This window comes from Henckelia pumila, chromosome 1, assembly GCF_033568475.1.
Source record: "Henckelia pumila isolate YLH828 chromosome 1, ASM3356847v2, whole genome shotgun sequence".
Lineage (NCBI taxonomy): Eukaryota > Viridiplantae > Streptophyta > Magnoliopsida > Lamiales > Gesneriaceae > Henckelia > Henckelia pumila.
In genome coordinates, this window is record NC_133120.1 from 42,068,149 (window position 1) to 42,090,208 (window position 22,060).

At 38.6% G+C, this 22,060-nt stretch overlaps 1 protein-coding gene and 1 non-coding gene across 2 annotated transcripts; one reads left to right on the top strand and one right to left on the bottom strand.

Annotated features, from left to right (window-relative positions):
* Window positions 1-858: 858 nt before the first annotated feature.
* On the bottom strand, window positions 859-965 carry LOC140876878 (small nucleolar RNA R71). Its single transcript, XR_012149108.1, has one exon. It is a non-coding gene; the product is annotated as a small nucleolar RNA R71 (small nucleolar RNA).
* Window positions 966-15,934: 14,969 nt separating this feature from the next.
* LOC140861555 (auxin response factor 6-like) lies at window positions 15,935-17,727 on the top strand. Its single transcript, XM_073264581.1, has 8 exons — window positions 15,935-16,174; window positions 16,266-16,322; window positions 16,425-16,583; window positions 16,689-16,773; window positions 16,866-16,956; window positions 17,115-17,279; window positions 17,397-17,519; window positions 17,649-17,727. The coding sequence occupies exons 1-8, from the start codon at window positions 16,169-16,171 to the stop codon at window positions 17,725-17,727; spliced, it is 765 nt and encodes a 254-aa protein (XP_073120682.1). The 5' UTR covers window positions 15,935-16,168.
* The last annotated feature ends 4,333 nt before the right edge of the window (window positions 17,728-22,060 follow it).

Below are 22,060 nucleotides of genomic sequence, written 5' to 3' on the forward strand. Positions count from 1 at the left end.
GTGGTTGTGAAATTTAGTTTTATTTACATTGAGTTCTTAGTGTTAAATGTTAGATAGAATCCAAAATCAAATTTTCGATACTTTGTGTAGTTAAAAATCAAAGAAACAAATTATTATTGTTTGGTCCCTGAGGACGATACTCTTACTCAGTACATCTTATTATAACTTGAATCGTGCACTTGCGATTATTTCGACTGGAATTGGGAGATTTATAGAGCAAATTTAAGTGTTAGTATTTCGTCGATCAAGTTTTTGGCGCCTTTGCCGGGGACTATTGAGATTTTAATTTGTTTTATTTGGTTTTTTTTCTATTACAATTTTAATCACTCTTTTTCATCTGTGAACTGCAGGATTCTCTTGCAGTGCATGCAACACTCATATGAAGAACTAGTGCCTTTTGATCCAGAAATCGAGAGAACTTTTCACAGAAGAAGAAGAAGGCAACAACAAGAAGAAATGAAAGAAGAACAAGAACAAGAACAACCAGTTTACAGATCCATGATGGATCTCGCCTTACCAAACATCGAAAGTTCTAGACCAAGCATCATCAGGCCAACTGTAGCGGCAAATCACTTTGAGATAAACCCTGCTATTCTTCAAATGATTCAGAACACACTTCAATTTGGCGGGACTATCATTGATGAACCATATGTGCACCTCACAAATTTTCTGGAAATTTGTGATACATTCAAGATACAGGGAGTTTCTGATGACGCTATTTGTTTGCGTTTATTCCCTTTTTCACTACGAGATAAGGCGAAAGCATGGCTGACAAATTTACCTGCAGGTTCCATCATGACTTGGGATGATCTGGCGAAATCTTTCCTCACCAAATACTTTCCACCATCTAAGTCAATGAAACTAAGAATTGACATCACAACTTTTTCCCAAGGAGAACAGGAAACATTTTATGAAGCATGGGAGCGCTGCAAAGATCTACTGAGGAGATGTCCATACCACCAATTACCAGACAGTCTTGTGGTACAAACTTTTTATTATGGTCTTTCTCACTCTAATCGTACCATGTTAGATGAAGCTGCAGGTGGAAATTTACTGCAAAAATCGTCAGAGGATGGTTATGAATTAATTGAGGAAATGACATCTAGTAGCTATCACCCTGTATCTGGAAGGAGTGCAGCCCGGAAATCTAATGGGATTCATCAGGTTGATGCATTCACATCAGTGGCCGCTCAACTTGAAGTCATGAACAAGAGAATTGAGGAACTGAGTATAGGAAACTCTGTGATGCGAGTTCAAGAAGTGTGGTGTGAAAAATGTGGTGCAGAACATTTCACGAAAGACTGTCAAACATTTTTTCAACCAGAGGGAGTTATGGAAAGTCACATGGGGAATCAAAATCGCCCAAGGAATGACCCATTATCGAACTCCTATAATCCAGGGTGGAGACAACATCCAAATTTCTCGTGGAGTGGACAGAACAATAAGCCATATGGGAATCAGAACTACGGCAGACAGCCTCAAGAAGGGAAATCGAGTTTAGAGCAGATGATGCATCAATTCATATCATCTACTGAAACCCGGATGTAGAATCAAGATGCTTCGATAAAGAATCTGGAGAATCAGATAGGGCAATTGGCCAAAACAATTTTCAGCAGAGATCAGGGTACCTTGCCGAGTGACATGGAGAAGAATCCGAAGGAGCTGGTAAAAGCAATTGAACTGAGGAGTGGGAAGACAGTAGAGCCTGCACAACAGGTCAAGAAAGAGCCAGAATTGGCTACATCAACAAGAATTGCAGGTAAGTCATCTATCCCAACACTTTCACCCACTTCACAAGCAAAAATTGTTGTGCCACCACCTTTTCCTGCAGCCCTAAAGAAGGCAAAACTAGATTCTTAGTTTGGAAAATTCCTAGAAGTATTCAAGAAAATGAATATTAATATTCCCTTTGCCGATGCCCTGATGCAAATGCCAAGTTATGCAAAGTTCTTGAAAGGGATCCTCTCCAACAAGAGGAAACTGGAGGAGCATGCAATGATTAGTCTGACTGAGAATTGCTCAGCACTGGTGCAAAATAAAATCCCATTAAAGCAAAAATATCCAGGGAGTTTCTCTATCCCTTGTGTGATTAATGATATTCAATTTCATAAAGCTTTATGTGATTTGGGTGCTAGTATAAATCTAATGCCTTACTCTGTGTTCAGGAAATTGAGCTTGGGAGAACCAAAGTCCACCAGAATGTCGTTACAACTGGAAGACAGGTCCATCAAATATCCACGTGGGATAATCGAGTACGTGCTTGTAAAAGTAGACAAATTCATCTTCCCCGTGGACTTCGTGGTGTTAGATATGGAAGAGGATTTGGACATGCCACTCATATTGGGTAGACCCTTCCTGGCGACAGGAAAGGCATTAATAGATGTCCAGAAAGGAGAGTTGCTGTTAAGAGTGGGAGAAGAGAAAATTTTGTTTGACGTTTTTAATGCTTTAAAATTTTCTCAGAATAATGAAGAATGTTTTCAACTGGATGTAGTGGACTCACTGTTATTTGATTATGTGCAGGATACTTTTCAGGAACCATTAGAAGCTGCACTTATCTCTGAGCAAGTGGACGTTCTCGGTGATGGAATTGAAGAGATTACAGCATATTTGAATGACAACCAATCATGGAGAAGAGGTGGAAAGCTTAGACTTGAAGACCTTGGTGACCGGAAGGATTTAGTCCTCCAGAAACCAAGCCTTGAGGAACCACCTACTGTGGAATTGAAACCATTACCTGTCCATCTCAAATACATGTTTTTAGGTGAGAATGATAAGTTACCTGTTATAATATCTTCCTTTTCGACAGGTGAGATGGAGGCCAGACTAATGGAGGTGCTCAAGAAACACAAGAGTGTGTTTGCCTGGAAAGTGGCAGATATCAAAGGAATCAATCCATCCTTATGCATGCACAAGATTTTAATGGAAGAGAACATCAACCCATTGGTCCAACCACAAAGGAGATTGAATCCAAAAATGTAGGAAGTTGTAAAAGCTGAAACGATCAAACTTTTGGATGCAGGTATCATTTATCCTATATCTGATAGTCCATGGGTAAGTCCGGTGCAGTGTGTACCAAAGAAGGGGGGAATTACTGTCACACAGAATGAGAAAAATGAACTGATACCCATTAGGACAGTTACAGGTTGGCGTGTGTGCATAGACTATAGAAAACTAAATGACACAACCCGTAAGGATCATTTTCCCCTCCCCTTCATTGATCAAATGCTAGAGAGACTGGCTGGGTATGAGTTTTACTGTTTTTTAGATGGGTATTCAGGATACAATCAAATAGCGATTGCACCTGAAGACCAGGATAAAACGACTTTCACTTGCCCATATGGTACGTTTGCCTATAGACGTATGCCTTTCGGGTTATGTAACGCTCCTGCTACTTTTTCAGAGGTGCATGACTGCCATTTTTTATGATATGGTCAAAAAATTTTTAGAAATTTTCATGGATGATTTCTCTATTTTCGGTAAATCTTTTGATGCATGTCTGCATAACTTGAATTCTGTTTTAATGAGATGCGAGGAGACAAATTTGGTACTGAACTGGGAGAAGTGCCATTTCATGGTGACAGAAGGTATAGTATTGGGTCATCGAATTTCTGAGCAGGGGATCGAGGTGGACAAAGCCAAGGTGCACGTTATTCAAAATTTGCCTCCACCTACGACATTCAAGGGAGTCAGAAGTTTTCTGGGCCATGCCGGCTTCTATCGGCGGTTTATTAAGGATTTTTCAAAAATTGCCAAACCTCTTTCTTCTTTGCTAATGAAAGAGGCCCCTTTTGACTTTGATTCAAATTGTTTGCAGGCCTTTGAAGTGTTGAGAGAAAGAATGGTGACTGCACCAATACTTACATCACCGAACTGGGATCTCCCATTTGAAGTCATGTGAGATGCAAGTGACTCTGCTGTTGGCGCAGTGCTTGGCCAACGAATAGACAAGGTATTCAAAACTATTTACTACGCTAGCAAGACTCTTAATGAAGCTCAACTAAATTATGCCACCACTGAAAAAGAGATGTTAGCTGTAGTATTTGCACTGGATAAATTTCATTCATACCTTTTACTCTCAAAAATCATAGTATACACAGATCACTCTGCTATTAAGCACTTGTTGGCAAAGAAAGATGCGAAACCTAGACTGATTTGGTGGATCTTACTTTTGAAAGAATTTGATTTAGAGATCAGGGATAAGAAAGGTGTTGAAAATGTAGTAGCTGATCATCTATCTAGATTAGAATGCATTGGTGATGGTGCAACAAATGAGATAGAGGACATAGATGATTGGTTCCCTGATGAAAAACTTTTTTCCATAGAAAGTTCACCATGGTATGCTAATTTTGCGAATTATCTAGTCACATGCACACTCCCACATAATCTGTCTTTCCATCAGAAGAAATTTTTTTTATCAGATGTCAAGCATTATTTTTGGGAGGAACCGTTTTTGTTTAAAATATGTACTGACTCAATGATCCGGAGATGTGTGGCGGAAGGAGAAATGCAAAGCATCCTCAGTCATTGTCATGATCGTGAGGTAGGTGGCCATGCTGGGCCAGTCAAAACAGCAGCAAAGGTATTTGAATGTGGGTTCTATTGGCCCAATCTCTTTAAGGTTGCGCGCTTGTTTGTATTATCTTGTGATAGATGTCAACGAACAGGTAATATCTCAAACCGAAATGAAATGCCTTTAAATAATATCATTGAGTGTGAGATATTTGATGTATGGGGAATCGACTTCATGGGACCATTTCCAATTTCTATGACAAAAAAATACATTCTGGTCGCAGTCGATTATGTTTCAAAATGGGTAGAGGCTGAAGCTTATGCGACAAATGATGCACAGGTTGTACTGAAATTTTTGAAGAAAAATATTTTTAATCGGTTTGGTACACCCCGTGCAATCATTAGTGATGGTGGCACCCACTTTTGCAATAAACTTTTTGACAAACTCTTAAAAAAATATGGTGTCAAGCATAAAGTCTCTACCCCATATCACCCCCAGAACAGTGGCCAAGTGGAAGTATCCAATCGAGAAATCAAACAGATTTTGGAGAAAAGTGTGAGTACTAATCGGAAATATTGGGCACTTCGACTTGATGATGCTTTATGGGCCTATAGGACCGCGTTTAAAACACCTATAGGCACTTCCCCTTATAGACTGTTATTTGGAAAGGCATGCCATTTACTGTTGAGTTAGAACATAGAGCATATTGGGCTACTAAGACCCTAAACTTTGAATTTGATGCTGCAGGTGAAAAAAGATTGTTGGAGTGCATATGATATGGCGGTTTCGTACAAGGAACGAACCAAGAGAATACATGACAGGTGCATTTGTCAGCGGGAATTCAAGGAAGGAGATGCTGTCTTGCTATTCAACTCTCGGTTGAGGCTGTTTCCCGGGAAACTGAAGTCTAGGTGGTCAGGCCCCTATAAAATCACCAGAGTGTATCCATCGGGGGCCATTGCGATCAAAGATGCCAGAAACGAGTCTTTTACGGTCAATGCTTAAAGTCTTAAGCACTACGTGGGGGGTGACATTTATTACATGCTGGTCATCACCACATTGACTGACCAAGACTAGTTTGGGGAGGAAGAAAAGTCAAGCTCTCGACTTTAAATTGAGAACTACATTCTACTTTCTCTTTTATTTAATTTTATTATTGTTCGTTTTAGTTTTAGTTTTAAAGTTAGAACTTTTTAAGTTAGTTTATTTTTTTTTTCTCAGGGTTGTTAAGTTAGTTTTTTTCCCGAGTTGAGTACTGTTTTTTTTTAAAGTTTTTTTAAAAAAAAATTTTGGATGCGCTAGGACGGTTGTTTTTCGCCGCCCGGGCGCATCCCTTCTATTTTCATGTTTTTTTCAAAAAAGGGGGTGCGCCCGAGCGGCTATTTTCTGCCACCCAGGCGCATGCCCACTGTCCAGTGTTTTAAAAAAAAAGGGGGGGTGCGCCCGAGCGGCTGTTTTCTACCGCTCGAGCGCATTGCGCAGACTAAGAAAAAAATAAAACCCGATCCCCCTTTCATTCTTTTACAATTCCCTTTCTAATTCCTCTTCCTAACCCTAATCTTTCTTGCCGTCTCTCTCTCTCACTCCATACTTCTCTTTGTTCTCTCCAATTCACAGGTCCATCAATAGATTCTTCAAGCTTCGTACACCATGGCGCCAAAGAAACAAAAGATTGCCACTTCTAGGGCTACCCCATCCAACATCATAGATGGGAAATTCATCTCGGAAGAAGCTAAGGCGAGGTATGAGGCGGCCAAATCTAATAGGAATCCAATTGCAGAGAGGGGATTCAATCTCTCCAAAGAACGCACCGCCTCCCTTGGCATCGTGGCTCAAGGATGGACCAAATTTTGCCGACAACCTCTAGCGGCGATTGTCCCCTTGGTACGAGAGTTCTAAGCCAATGTCGTCGAGCGTACAGATAGCACGGTTTTCGTGCGGGGTAAGATGGTTTCTTTCACTCCTGCCGCTATTAATGATTTTTTGGAAACTCCGGATGTGGATGATAGCCAATTTCAAGCATTTAAGGCTAACCCAGATTATAATGAAATTACTAATGTTCTGTGCTATGATGGAAACGTTTGGAAAGACTCAGTGAAATTTGTGTCTTTTAAAGAAAAATATTTGCAACTGGAACCGGCCTTGTGGTATGCTTTTCTGACTCACAGATTAATGCCGGTATCCCACACCAATGAGGTGGTGATGAGCAGGGCGGTGCTGCTGTATGCCCTGCACAAGCAATGGCCGCTCAATGTTAGACGGATTATCAACCGAGAGTTGTACACGTCCATTCGCACTTCCAACATTGCGATATTCTTTCCGACCATTGTTTCTGCACTTTGTGTGCGAGCTGGTGTCCCAACCAGGGACGACGAAGAATGGTTGCACCCAACACAGGAGGTGGATGACACTATTTTGAGGGCGAAAAATTCGTTCCGACTCAGGGAGTTTACATCTGATTGGCCGGGCACGTTCTGGACCCGGTCAATCATCGAGAAATGTGCTTAAGCCACCCCCTGCTCGACGCACCACGAATGAGACACTGAGAGAAATTTCTGCCTGGGTGCAACATATGGATAAATGCCAGGAGGTGAATGCAGCCCACAATGAATCTACCAATGCCATTATGCGAGGGCTGCTCGCAAATGCTGGGATGGACCCTCCAGCTTATCCAGTTCCACCGCTGTATCCTCTGCCTTTCCCATTCCAATATGCTCTGCCGCTTCGGGATCTGCCCGAAGACTTCAATGGGGAGGATTCTGATTCAGACCAGGGGAGTGATTAGTGCTTTTTGTTTTTATGTTTCTTTTGTGTTTTTAGATTTGGTGGTGTCAAGTACCATTGGGGAAAATGCTCGTCTTTAGTTTGGGGAGGTTGTGTCTTTTGTGTTTTCATGCTTTTTGTTCGTTCGAGTTGTTTGTACTGTTGTTTCAAGTGTTGTGAATGAAACCAAAAAGCCAATGATGAAAAAAAAAATTAATAAAATAATTTTTTTTAGTTTTGAATCCATGATCATCTTCTTTGCTTGACAAATAGTTTTGAACTAGTACAACCAAGTCGATGAATAGATCTCTAAACACTCTGTGAGGTATACTTGAATCTAAAGTTGAAACATACAAACTTGGATATGATTGAGGAAATTTGTTTGATCTTTGGGCTTAAAATCTTTTGTGAATTATCCTTAGATGCCAGTTGAGCCTTCACGTTTATATGAGCACGAGAGGTGCATAATCTGAAGCTTGTTTTGGTGTAATCATCGCTTACTACTGATGATTCTCTGTTCTGCACTGATTGAGATCTGTATGAGTTAACTGTGAATTGAAATTTGTCTAGAACAAGTTCAAACATCCCTTGAGGCGCAATACGGGTATACTGTGATTTAGGAGTGATATAGGCAATTCTTTCTTAATTATGTTTGTGCCTTTCAAACCACCCTTGACTTAATGTGTCCCTAGTGCCTAATTTGAGCTTAATAGAAAACGAATGGCATGCGTTAAAACGTGTGGTAAACCCCCATTCGAATTTGTTCAATATCCTATAACCTCTACCCATAGCTTAAACACTCATTCATACCTTGTGGGGAGTAAATTGAATGTAGTTTATTTTTGTTTATGCTCCGAATGAAAAATTGAGATTGGAATGGTGTGTTGGTTGTGTTCAGTACAAAAGAAAAAAAAAAGTGGTGGAAAATAAAGAAAGAAAAGAATGTTGGCAGAAGGTAAGTGAAAGAAAAGAAAAATTTGAAAATCAATGAATGAGAAGAGGTGCGAATTTGTGAGTCAAAGGGAGTAGACTGTAGAGAATGATCATCATTTACTCCCTCTTTGAATTCTTGTCCTTCATTTGGAGCCATTAACCTAGCCTGACATTATAAGCCGAATAAGACCTATTGACCGAGTCACAGTTGCCCAATATACTAGTGGAGAGGGGTTGTAGGAATTTTGCTGATGGACTGTTGATAGACACGGTTAATAAATGTGGATTCTTGACCAAAACACGCACATACTATTTTTCGTTGAGTTATACCAGTCGCGAGTGTGTGTATCATTAAATGTTTCTAAATCTTGATCCCAGTATAACTGAAAAAGTCCTTATGATCTTAGAATGTGTGAATTGAATTCGGAGTAGAGTATTCCAAAAACGGAGTTGTGAGATTCTTAAGTTTGCAAGGTTTGCTAGTTATTGTTAAATTTTTTTTTGGTCAGCATGTTGATATGATTGGATTGGTTTCTGTTGGAAAAAGTTTTGAGGCTTGAGAAGGTTGATTTTACCTACTTGTGTCATTTTTTGTTGTTTCTGCATGTTAGAATTGTCACCTATTTTGCTCGAGGGCGAGCAAAAGGTTAGTTTGGGGAGGTTGATAGGAGTCGTTTTTGTGCGTTATTTTGCATGTTTTGTGTTTGTTTTGCATTCGTTTCGGTTACTTTGTGTCTGTTCCTTACCATTCTTGTTCTGTTTATTTTGTTTTATTGTGTTTGTAGTCACTCCTCTGGTTTATTTATTTTTACTGCATAAAATCACTAGGAAATGCTGATTTATAGTGAGAAGGCGTTGCACGCATGCGGCCATGAGGAAAGCAAGAGAAGGACTTTGTATTTCTGGAAAAAGACAAGGCGCTCGGGCGGCATTTTTCTACCGCCCGCGCGCACTCCCGTTTAAAGAAAAACCCTCAAGGCAGAGCTCAGGCGCTCGGGCGGCTTTTTTCTACCGTCCGCGCGCACTCCCGTTTGAGGCAGAGCTCAGGCGCTCGGGTGGCTCTTTTCTACCGCTCGGGCGCCTGCACGTAATTTTGGGAAATATTTTATTTTGGGTAATTGGTTTGACGAGGACTCTTGGGCCATATAAATAGGATGTTATTAAACGGTTTTGAGGGTTGGACACACGCACAGACACAGGAGGAGGCGGCTCTGAATATTGAAGATTTCTCATCTCCGTTGGGAGTTTTTCTCTTCATCTTTTCTGAATTTTTATGTTAAGCATTGTTTTTAGATTGAATTTTGTAATGACGTTCAGTAGCTAAACTTTTATTTTTTTGGAATCAAGGGGATCCGAACCCCGAAACACTGTAGTGTGATTGAATCACCGGACGTATTGAGATTTGATTTATTTTTATAATTGATTTTATCATGTGTTTGTCTCTATGTTGATGATTAGCTACCCTTAACATAGATTCGTAAATTGTGAATTGTTGTCGAGAGATAGGTTCATAATTAGGACGAATGATAGAATCCATGGACTTAAAATATGCATAGAGATATGGTATTTAGTACGTGTTGATAGCCATAGACCACCAGGTTGAAAGATGTAGAATTCATAGAACGCAAAGAAATCGTTCGTGATAAATAATTAGAGAGATTTAATTGTTTCACTGATTTGATTAGTTTGGCATAACCTCGAGAGAGAGTGTCAATGTTACAGGGATTTCTGTCAAACTTATGTGCATTAATTAAGTTCCAATTGTCCAGTTCAATTAGGGGGAAGGTGAACCGAAATTCCAACAAAATCTTTTCAAATTGTTATTTCTTTTAGTGGTGCAAATTGGTTTCGTGGTTGTGAAATTTAGTTTTATTTACATTGAGTTCTTAGTGTTAAATGTTAGATAGAATCCAAAATCAAATTTTCGATACTTTGTGTAGTTAAAAATCAAAGAAACAAATTATTATTGTTTGGTCCCTGAGGATGATACTCGTACTCAGTACATCTTATTATAACTTGAATCGTGCACTTGCGATTATTTTGACTGGAATTGGGAGATTTTTAGAGCAAATTTAAGTTTTAGTATTCCGTCGATCAGTTCTCGTGCTAAGATTCCTCTGATTTCAGTATTATCTATGACTCGACTTTTGCAGAAAGGAGCAGAGGGATTTATTGTATATACAGTTGATGTTTTGAAAACTAGCCCGAACCTGGCTGATTTTCCGGTGGTTAGTGAATTTGCGGATGTTTTCCCCGATGAAATTCCGGGACTACCTCCGTATCGTGAGATTGAGTTCAATATAGAACTGATGCCAGGTACTGCACCGATTTCTAAAGCACCTTATCGAATGGCACCAGTGGAATTGAAAGAATTGAAAGAACAATTGGAAGATTTACTGGCCAAGGGATACATTCGACCCAGTGTTTCTCCTTGGGGTGCTCCAGTATTATTTGTCAAAAAAAAAGATGGTTCCATGAGACTTTGTATCGACTATCGGCAACTGAACAAGGCAGCGGTGAAGAACAAATACCCTTTGCCTCGTATTGATGATTTATTCGATCAGTTGCAGGGTTCTGCTGTGTATTCCAAGATCGATCTGAGATCTGGCTACCATCAATTGAGAGTTAGAGATTCTGATATTCCGAAAACTTCTTTCAGAACCAGGTATGGCCACTATGAGTTTATAGTTATTCCGTTTGGTTTGACGAATGCTCCAGCGGTGTTTATGGCTTTGATGAACCGTGTGTTTCAGAAATATCTTGATGACTTTGTTATAATATTTATTGATGATATTCTGATATATTCGAAGAATTTGATTGATCATTCCGAACATTTGAGAACTGTGTTGAAGACTCTAAGAGCTGAGAAATTGTATGCTAAACTGTCGAAATGTGAGTTTTGGCTTAAACAGGTAGTTTTTCTTGGACATATCATATCCGGAGATGGTATATCTGTTGATCCAAGTAAATTCGAGGCAGTGATCAATTGGTATAGACCTACATATGTTCCTGAGATACGTAGTTTCATGGGTTTGGCTGGGTATTATCATCGATTCATTAAAGATTTTTCCAGTATTGCGAAGCCGATTACTCAGTTAACTCAGATTAATGCTCCATTTATCTGGTCTGAAGCTTGTGAATCCATTTTTCTTGAGTTGAAGAAACGACTGACCAGTGCACCAGTCTTGACGATTCCTTCATGTACGGGTGGTTTCATTGTGTATTGTGATGCATCTCATCGAGGCTTGGGATGTGTATTGATGCAGCGAGGGCATGTGATTGCTTATGCCTCGAGACATTTGAAGCCTCACGAGACCAGATACCCGATTCATGATCTTGAATTGTCCACCATTGTATTTGCTTTGAAGATTTTGCGACATTATTTGTACGGGGAACTGTTTGAGATTTATTCTGATCACAAGAGTCTGAAATATTTATTTTCACAGTCAAAAATGAATATGAGGCAGCGTAGATGGCTTGATTTGCTTAAAGATTTTGATTGTGAGATTAAATATTATCCGGGAAAATACAATGCAGCTGCTGATGCACTGAGTCGAAAGGTATGTTCCTTGTCTTTATCGACGATTGGTGTATCAAATTTGATTGAAGAATGTTGTCTTTCTGGATTAGTATTTGACACAAATTATCAGCCTCTTCGACTTTATCAAATGCAAGTTGAACTAGTGTTAGTATTGCGAATTAAAGAAGCTCAGAAACTTGATCAGAATGTGCAGAATTCGATTGAAAAAGTTCGATCAGGGCATGTATCTGAATACCAGGTTAGAGATGATATTTTATATGTAAACAATTGCCTTGTAATGCCTGATATTTCTGATGTGCGACAACAACTACTGAAAGAGGCGCATTGTAGCCGTTATAGCATTCATCCTGGTGGTAGGAAGATGTACAATGATTTGAAGGCTCAATATTGGTGGAAACCAATAAAGTCAGATATTACTGATTTTGTTTCTCGATGTCTTAATTGCCAACAGGTGATGGCTGAAAGGAAGAAACCTCCTGGTTTGTTACAGAGTTTATCAGTGCCTGAATGGAAATTGGATCATATTTCCATGGACTTTGTGACGAAGTTACCTCGATCTTCTAGAGGTTGCGATGCTATCTGGGTGATTATCGACAGATTGATGAAATCAGCGTGTTTTATTCCTTATCGTATGACGCATAGACACGATCAGATGACAGAGATTTATGTCCGAGCAATTGTCAGATTATATGGAGTGCCAAAGTCTATTGTATCAGATCGTGATCCTCGATTTACATCACACTTCTGGCACAGTTTACAGAGTGCTTTAGGTACTCAGCTACACTTGAGCACAGCTTATCATCCACAGACAGACGGACAGTCTGAGCGTACCATTCAGACTTTGGAGGATATGTTGAGAGCTGTAGTGCTTGATTTTGGCACGAGTTGGCAAGATTCACTAGCACTTTGTGAATTCTCGTACAACAACAGCTATCAATCGAGTATTGAAATGGCTCCGTTTGAAGCTTTGTACGGTAGAAAGTGTCGATCTCCTCTTTATTGGGATGATATTTTAGAAGTACCTGACATTGGACCTGACATGATTCGAGGTATGACTGAACAAGTGAAGGTTATTCAAAGAAGAATGAAGACAGATCAGGACAGACAAGCGAAGTATGCCAATGTTCGACGTCGACCTTTGTCTTTTAAACAGGGGGATAGGGTGTTTCTGAAGATTTCTCCATTCCGAGGCACTGTACGATTTGGCAAGAGAGGGAAGTTGTCTCCACGTTATATCGGTCCATATGAAGTTCTTGAGAAAATAGGCAATCTTGCCTACACTACAACAAAAATGCTCAAACACAACACTTAAAAGACAACGCTTTTGGTAAAAAGCGTTGTCTTTTTTTAAAATTACAATGCTTTTAAGGAAAAGCGTTGTCGTTATTTTTTTTAAATTCATAAAAGAAAACGCTTTGTTTAAAAAGCGTTGTCTTTAAGCATTTTTTTAGGTCTAAGATAACGCTTTAAAAAAGCGTTGTCTTTGAGCGTTATTTTTTATATGTACTACAACACTTTTTAAAAAGGGTTGTAGATAAACTTTTTTTTAAAAAAAATTTAAATAAAAATTAAAATGACTACAAGGAAAAAAAAAAGGAAACGACACTTCTCTCTCCTTCCCAAAGCCATTCTTAGCTCTCGCGATCCCCTTTCTCCCCAAAGCGTTCGTACTTGGCTTCAATTTAATACAAAAATATTAAGGAATCTCGGACCAAAGCTCAAACTGTCACACCTTGTTCGCGACTGGAGCTGCGCGGGTTCTTGTTCTTTCTCGACTTTGAGCTATTTTTGGTCGTTTTTTGCATACTTTCCGGATTACACTTTCTAAAAAATGTTCTAATTTATTTAATTTGCAAAAGGGCTCGTTCGATAATATTTTCTTTGATGAATTAATATATATATATATATCTTTCGTGACTGATTTTGTGGCCGGCTAGAGAAAATATGGCAGCTGTTGGAGCGGAGAGAAATCCTGCATTGTCGTCAGAGGCGCCGCTTGCGCCGATGACTTTCGAGCGGCCGGTGCGGAGCGGCCGGTGCGGAGCGGCCGGTGCGGAGCGACATGGAAACTTCCATTCCGAAGCCTTGTAAGATCGATTTTCTTGAATTGAAAGTGTTTTAATTCTTGGCGACCTGCAGGTTGTGGATTACGATGCGTGGAGTAGTACTTATTGTTTTTCAATTCTTTAATTACTTGTTTTGGATGTCAGAATTAGGATTTTTTTACCATCTAATAATTTTGATCAAGATATATCAAGTAACAAACCATGGGGCCGGGATTAGAAATTTAGAGCGACGAGATCTTTGGGAAAAATGGCCTCATACATAAAAAGTGTATGACGCATGTCATTCTATTGAAGGGCATCATTTATTTAACAAGTGCATGTAAGGCAAACTTGCTTGACATTTAATAAAAATTTGAACTTTTTGCAATTTGTCAAGAAATTTCACCTGCGATATAACCTGCAAGAACGTGATATCATGATGATCTGACGTGGTACAGTTGAGTATTCTCTTTGATTCTTTTTCAATTCTTTGTTTGGTTACATTGTACATAATTAATTCCATGTGAGCCCTCCATGCATTTCTGTCGGATCTATGTATGTTCACTTTTTCTGGAAAACATGACAATAAGGTCTCCAATATTGAAAACATGAAAGTGTATAAATCAGTAATTTTCGACACATAATGGTGGCGTAAAAAGTCGACTTGGATATGTTCGTATTGCAGATATTCAAAATTAGAGAAGTGAGATGATTAGCTAGTTAGTTATAAGGTTTTGTTTCGGTATAGTACCACAAGAGTTTTCGGCATCGTTATGCATACCTTAAATTTGACTAGCTAGTTGCATGCCAAGTTTCCAAATGTGTTGTAGATTTTATTATGGTATTGCAGTACTGAATATTGTTTTAGACATCTTGAAATTGCTGAATGTGCAAAGCTTAAATTCATGATATCCTCTCCAGAGAGCTAGAAATGATACATGGCTATTTTTTGAGTATTAATTCATGCTTGGATATTGAAAGGAAAATATTAATGTTGGGTTACAATGATGTATGAGAGTCCACATTTCTCCGAAAGTGTTTTCTTTTGCATAATGAAGCTGATATTGTAATCTTGGTCTATCTCCATAGAAGAGATGCATTCGGTTTTCGAATCTTAATTCATGAAATTTCAGATATTGCAAGAGGTTTGGTTGCTCCAGATATGGACCACCCCAATGGAACACCTGGCCATGTTCATAATGATTTGAGTGTAAAAAGCTTTGGGTCCTTTAGCTTCGGTACCCTCTATGAATACTTCAATTTTCATTATTTCTCCAAGTTTCTAACCCCTTAGTTGTTGAGTTGATAAAGGGATGTGGATAGCACGGAAATCCAGCTCGTGCTTTAGATTTTAGTGGGTTACTCAAGAGTACAGGGTGTGGATATTGTGCTATTTTGGGGGTAGAATTGAGGCAAATGGAGCAGCTTTGCTTTTGGGAATCTTAGGTTGGGGATTTTGTGATGCAAATGTGTAGTTGTTGGCTGTAATTTTTCTGCTCCAACCTTTTTCTTATCGAATCTGCAAAATAAAACTCTCCGCGGTTGATCTAAACCAGCAATCTCCTGACGGTAAACTTACTTTGTTCCTTTTCTTGAATTTAAGTATGTTTTTGGGCGTATAAGTTGAATATTAACCATTTGTAAGTGCCAACAAGTCATTTTCTTGAAAGAGTATGTTATATTGCCATTCTTGACTATACACCTCGTGATTTGGAAAAGTGGTTAGGCCTCAGTCTGGCAATTGAGAAACTGTAATTAAGGTTAATTCTCACGTCTTTAGCACTGTTTTAACACGAACTAAATAGTTTTGTTCGAATTTGATTAGCAGGAGACAAGAACTGCCTAAATTCTGAACTTTGGCATGCCTGTGTGGGTCCTCTTGTTTCTTTGCCTGGTATTGGAAGCCATGTAGTGTATTTTCCTCAGGGTCACAGTGAACAAATTTGATTCTTGCTTGTGTATTTCAATTGTAGTTTGTGTAAATAACAAAATATTTTTCTTATTTTTCTTATTTTTTGACAATGAATTGGGAGGTATATTGTTTTTATGATTGTATCTACAAAAGAAGAAACAGCTTATCTTACCACATCCAATTTTGAGAGCGTTTAATTTCTCTCTTCATGATTTGCAATTGTTAAATCCCCGGTATTTTGTATGGAGATTCGAATTCAATCATTCACTTCGAGCACTCTGGTTCAATAATGAGGAGATTGATATATCCTACACGCAAAAGTTCTGTTGAATGTCATTGTTTCTTGATACATACTGGCTACTGCACAGGTTGCTGTATCTACCAAGAAGGAAGTTGATGCACAGATACCTAATTACCCTAGCTTGCCTCCGCAACTCATTTTCCAGCTTCATAACGTGACAATGCATGTACGCTTTTTTTTTTTCTTTCAAGTTTTGTTGTGTTCCTATTGCAGTTATTGGAGTTCTCTTGTAGAATCTTAATGTTTTATTCAAGTAGGCTGATTTAGAGACAGACGAGGTTTACGCCCAAATGACCTTGCAACCGCTGAGCCCAGTATGTTCTCTAAATCTTCATCAACTTTTTCTTCCTCTTTTCTAAGTCGACTTTCTTTTTTATTTCTGGGTTATTTTTATTCTTTTATTACTGTTTTTGCAGCAAGAGCAGAAAGAGATTTCATTTCTTCTGGCAGATTTAGGAACCCCCAGTAAACAGCCAACAAATTACTTTTGCAAAACTTTGACTGCTAGTGACACCTGTACTCATGGTGGATTTTCAGTTCCTCGCCGTGCGGAAGAAAAAGTATTTCCACCACTGGTAAATGTCATTTCGGGTGCTTCCAAGACCCAAGTAAAAAAATGTGCCTGTTTTTTTTAATTATGTGCCTCTAATGCATCTTGGTTGGAACCACCCAATTTATAGGACTTTTCCCTGCAACCTCCTGCTCAAGAATTGGTCGCAAGGGATCTGCATAATAATGAGTGGAAGTTCATACATATTTTTAGAGGTCTATTTTAGACATGTATTTAACTTGAGGAATCAAGTTGCAGCAACTACTTCTACATATTCTTAATATGATTTATATGGTTCTTATATCAGGCCAGCATAAGAGGCATCTTCTCACAACAGGATGGAGTGTTTTTGTGAGTGCAAAAAGACTGATTGTTGGTGATTCGGTTCTCTTTATATGGTAGGAATTTTATTTAACTGGAATATCGTTGCGGGTCCTCTAATAAATTTCATTGAATAGGCCTGGTCAAACATTGAAGAAAGTGATGAGTTTCTTTTTCCTCAAGTGCTACGTCTGATCAGTACTGAACCATGCGATGCTTTTTGGGCATTTATCAGGAATGAGAAGAATCAGTTGCTTCTCGGTATAAGGCATGCTAATAGACCAAAAACTGTGATGCCTTCATCATTTTTATCAAGTGATAGTATGCATCTCGGCCTTCTTGCTGCTGCTGCTCATGCAGCTGCAACAAATAGCCGTTTCACCATATTTTATAATCCCAGGTAACTTTGTTCTTTCCAACACTACCAAGGTGTGCATGTGCTTCCTTTTTCGCATGATTCTACCAACCTAGGAGAGTATGCAATATCTCATGATTATACTAACTTAAAAAATTTCAGAGCTAGTCCATCCGAATTCGTCATACCTCTGGCCAAATATGTAAAAGCCGTTTATCATACTCGAGTGTCTGTGGGCATGCATTTCCGGATGCTGTTTGAAACCGAAGAATCTAGTGTTCGACGGTATGTTTATTTTTCTCAATTCTATTTTCTGTCCATCCTCCTTTGTTTGTGTATGGTGAGTACCCTGTGGTGTTGATAGATGTTCAAGTTGCATAATTTTGTGAGATTTCTGACCTCTTCTTGATTCAGTTACATGGGCACAATAACCGGGATAGGTGATTTAGATCCTACCAGATGGCCACATTCACACTGCGTTCAGTTAAGGTGAACACATACAATGTTCCTGCCCATTGATTTCATATATTACAAAAGTTTAGAGTGTTGTGTTTTTTTGTTCTTCTTGGTTGGTCTGAATCCAAAGATATCGAACATAATTTATTCATTTTTAATTCTTGTCGTGAAATTGAATGTTAACTTGTTTAATGGAGGTTGGCTGGGATGAATCTACTGCTTGGGAGAGGCAGCCAAGAGTGTCTTTGTGGGAAATTGAACCTTTAACAACATTCCCAATGTATCCATCACCATTTTCTCTGAGACTGAAGCGACCATGGCCACCAGGGCTCCCCTCTTTATCACTTATGGGAACAATCCAACAACATAATTTTTTTAAATTCATGTTCTTTTACTGATAAATAATTGTTTAAGTTTAGTACTTTCCATTTTAATCTATTCATATTTGTTTTATGTTTGTTTTTATTTTTAATAATTTGCAGTATGGAGATACAAATTAAAGGAAAAGAGATTGTTGCGGCTTTTATGAAAGCTTGGGACGCTAACATGTGCTGAAGGAAGGAATCAAAGTTTTTCGAGATTAATGCATAGTTTTTTCCTAGTGTTCATTAATTTAGAATTCGATTATTTTTTTATTTGAATGATTTATAATATTGGAAGATTGTATACTAAATTTTATTTTAGAAATTTTTGAATTTTGAGTGATTTATAATATTGAAAATTTGTGGTTAAATTTTTTTTTTGTTTTTTGTTTAAAAAAAGACAACGCTTTTTAAAGCGTTGTCTTTACCAGAAAAGACAAAACTTTTTTGAAGTGTTGTCTTTTTCAATTACAACGACGCTTAAAAAGCGTTGTCTTTTCCAAAAACGACAACGCTTTTTATAAAAGGCAACGCTTAAAAAGCATTGTCGTTTTTAGATACGACAACGCTTTTTAAGCGTTGTCTTTTTCAGAAATGATAACGCTTTTTAAGCGTTTTCGTTTCTGAAAAAGACAACGCTTTTTCCGTGTTGTCTTTGACCATGGTCTTTTACAACACTGGCTACGACAACGCTTTTTCGGGGACATTAACAATGCGGAAAAAGCGTTGTTTTTAGCCATTTTTCTTGTAGTGCTACCAATTAGCTCTACCTCCGTCTTTATCTGGAATACATGATGTCTTTCATGTATCGATGCTTCGGAAATATCTTGTTGATAAATCTCGCGTGCTTCAGTCTGATGAGGCTGAACTCGACGAAACTTTGAGTTATTTTGAAAAGCCAATTCAGATTCTTGATCGTAAGGAGAAGCAACTACGAACGAAGACTATTCCACTTGTGAAAGTTCAGTGGAGTCGTCATGGTATTGAAGAAGCAACCTGGGAGACAGAATCAGACATGAGACAACGATTTCCGGAAATGTTTCAATGATGTGAGTTTTTCTTCAGTCTTTCTGTTATCTGTTTTATATGATATGTTGATAGTACTTGAGATTTCGAGGACGAAATCGTGTCTTAGTGGGGGAGAATTGTAACGGACGAAATTATTTAATTTTAATCCGAGATTATTTAATTTGAGAATATTTTGAGTTTTGATTTAAATTCTAATATTCTAAAATTATTTAGGATTGAAATTGAATTTAATGATTGATTGAGGACTGAATTGCAAAGAAGCAAGAATTGGAGGACTAAAGTGCAAAATTCTTAACTTAGTGGGACACTTGTTTGATACATGCATATTGACGTGTAAGATATTCAAATTCATCAGCAAATTCTGAGAAGAAACCGAGAGAACAAGAATAAAGAAATCTTAAGTTTATTCTTCATCTTCCAATTGTCGTATTTTGAGTTCTGGTTATCCGAATTCGATTCCGAAAAGTGTTCTGGAATCCTTGCAACGAGACCTTCGATTTGATGTAAGTTTTATTTTGGTTCATCATGTTTTGAGAATTCGAAAATGGCAGAGATCAGTACGTTGTGTTTTGCTTGAAGTTTTTGAAGTATTATCTTGTCATATTGAAGATGGATTCAGAAATGGTGATTGTATGCTATTGTGATGATTTAGCAGCTTTAGTTCGACATGCTTAGCATCTGATATGCTGGGTTTTAGTGGTTTACAACTGATATATGTTGTATATTATTGAGAGGTTAGGTAGCTTTGAGTTTCGGTTGCCGACTTTATGCCGTTATGCCGCCGGACTTGTGATTGTGAACTGTTTTGCTATCTTCTTCTATTGAGTTGGGATATGATTGAATTGTATTGATGTTGTTGGATGTATATACTTCATTTCAGATTGTGTTTGAAGTATTTTGAGTTCAAGAACGTCAATGTCAAATCGGGAACGAGTTGATGCAAGGTTTGGAGTTTATTTTGTTAATATAATTGGATTGAACTTGAGGAAAGATTTTGATAGAGGTTTGGTTATGTTGTTGTTCAGATTTGGATAGCTTTGAAGACACCTTGAAACCTCACAATCGAAAGTTAAAAGTGGACTATTATTTGAATGGGATTATAACTCGAAATGGTTTGTATCGAGTTCCCTAAATCGCATACTTATTTGCTTGTTTGCTTTTATGTGCTCTTCTATGAATTGTTGAATGCCTCTATGATGTTAATGAATGCTATTATGATGATATATGTTGCATTCATCTTGTGAAACTTATTCTTTGATTTTGAAATGAACGGAAACGTTCGAATAGACGATTTGAGGAACTATATATGTATGGCTTGGGTGGTTGAGTTAGCCTAGCGTCCGAATTGCATATATGGTGGCTTCAAAGTCTAGAGAAGTAAGATAAGTAGCCCCACCTCGATTGGGAGTGTCGGTGGTTTAGCTACGATATCTTTTTCTCGGGATCCCAACCGACGAAATGAGAGATGATTTGAGAGAATCTGTTTTGAAGGCATGCATTGTCTTTTATTCCATATCATGAGTTTGATATATATGAATTGAGTTGCATGTTAGTTGCTTTTACTGGGAAATACGTTTCTCACCGGAGTTATCCGGTTATTGTTGTGTTGTATGTGTCATGGCAATAGGCGGGATTGGAACAGGGGACAAGCGAGTTTGAAGAACAGAGAATGAGAGAATAGAGTGGTGATCCGAGTTTAGATGTCCATTGTACTGTCAATGCTTTGTGTTGAGTCCAGAGACATGATCGTGTTGTATTTACTTTTTCCAAGACTTGTTGTACATGAATGTATGGAAGTTCCCTAGATGTAATATGATGATAGTGTATCATAATCTTTCTTGCATGATATAAGAGATTTGCTTGAGCTTATCTTAGTAGCTTTGTCATGAGTTTGTGCTATCAACTTATATTATGTTAGAATTCATGCTAGCAATGACCTTCAAGATAGAATGTTGATATTGATGTTAGCATTTGATTATGTATAGATCATGTATGAGGTGATGCTAGATGAAAATGGATGAAGGGACTCGTTTTGACAGCAAGAAACTTTTTTTGGTTTTCTGGACAATGAGCCCGCTCGATCGGGTGAATATCACCGATCGAGCGCGGCCCTTGAATTGCATAAACAGAGAATTGAGTTTTCTTGGCTCGCTCGATCGAACGAATTCACCCGATCGAGCGAGACCAAAAATTTTTCCAACCCGAGGAGCAGGGCTTAAGGGCTCGCTCGATCGGGTGACTTTACCCGATCGAGCGAGGTGCAGCATATTAAAAAAAATATTTTATTTATTTAATCTTTGATGCTTGGATTTAATCTTTGCATCTTATATGAATTGTATTGAAATGAGAGATTAGTACTCGGGCCGTCACAACCGACGACCTGGAGGTTTGCTTCACAGTCTGCCTATTCCGGAGTAGAAATGAGAGTTTATCACGATGGATTTTGTGACCCATTTGCCGATGTCCTCGAGGAATTGTGATGCTATCTGGGATGTGGTGGACCGACTCACCAATTCAGTGCATTTCATTGCCTATAGCCGAGAGTACACTGTGGATCGTATGGCCCGTTTGTATGTTCAGGAGATCGTTCGACTTCATAGAGTTCCTGTGAGCATTGTCAGCGATCGAGACCCCAGGTTCACTTCTAGATTTTGGGGGAGTGTTCAGCGTGCGATGGGCACTACTCTCATCTTGAGTACTGCCTATCATCCGGAAACAGATGGTCAGTCAGAACGCACTATCCGTACTTTGGAGGATATGCTTCGAGCTTGCACTATGGACTTTGGTATAGCCTGGCAGGATCATTTGCCATTGATCGAGTTCGCGTACAATAACAACTATCATACTAGCACTGGGATTGCACCTTTTTAGGTGTTGTACGGGCGACATTGTCGTACTTCACTCTCCTGGGAAGAAGTGGGGGAGATACAGGCTGAGGGACCGGAGTTTATCCAGCAAGCAGTATATATTATTGATCAG

Coding starts and splice junctions, on each gene's coding strand:
- LOC140861555 (XM_073264581.1), top strand. Junction 16,957..17,114: donor GATTCGGTTCTCTTTATATG/GTAGGAATTTTA, acceptor GGCATTTATCAG/GAATGAGAAGAATCAGTTGC. Junction 17,520..17,648: donor GAAGAATCTAGTGTTCGACG/GTATGTTTATTT, acceptor TTCTTGATTCAG/TTACATGGGCACAATAACCG.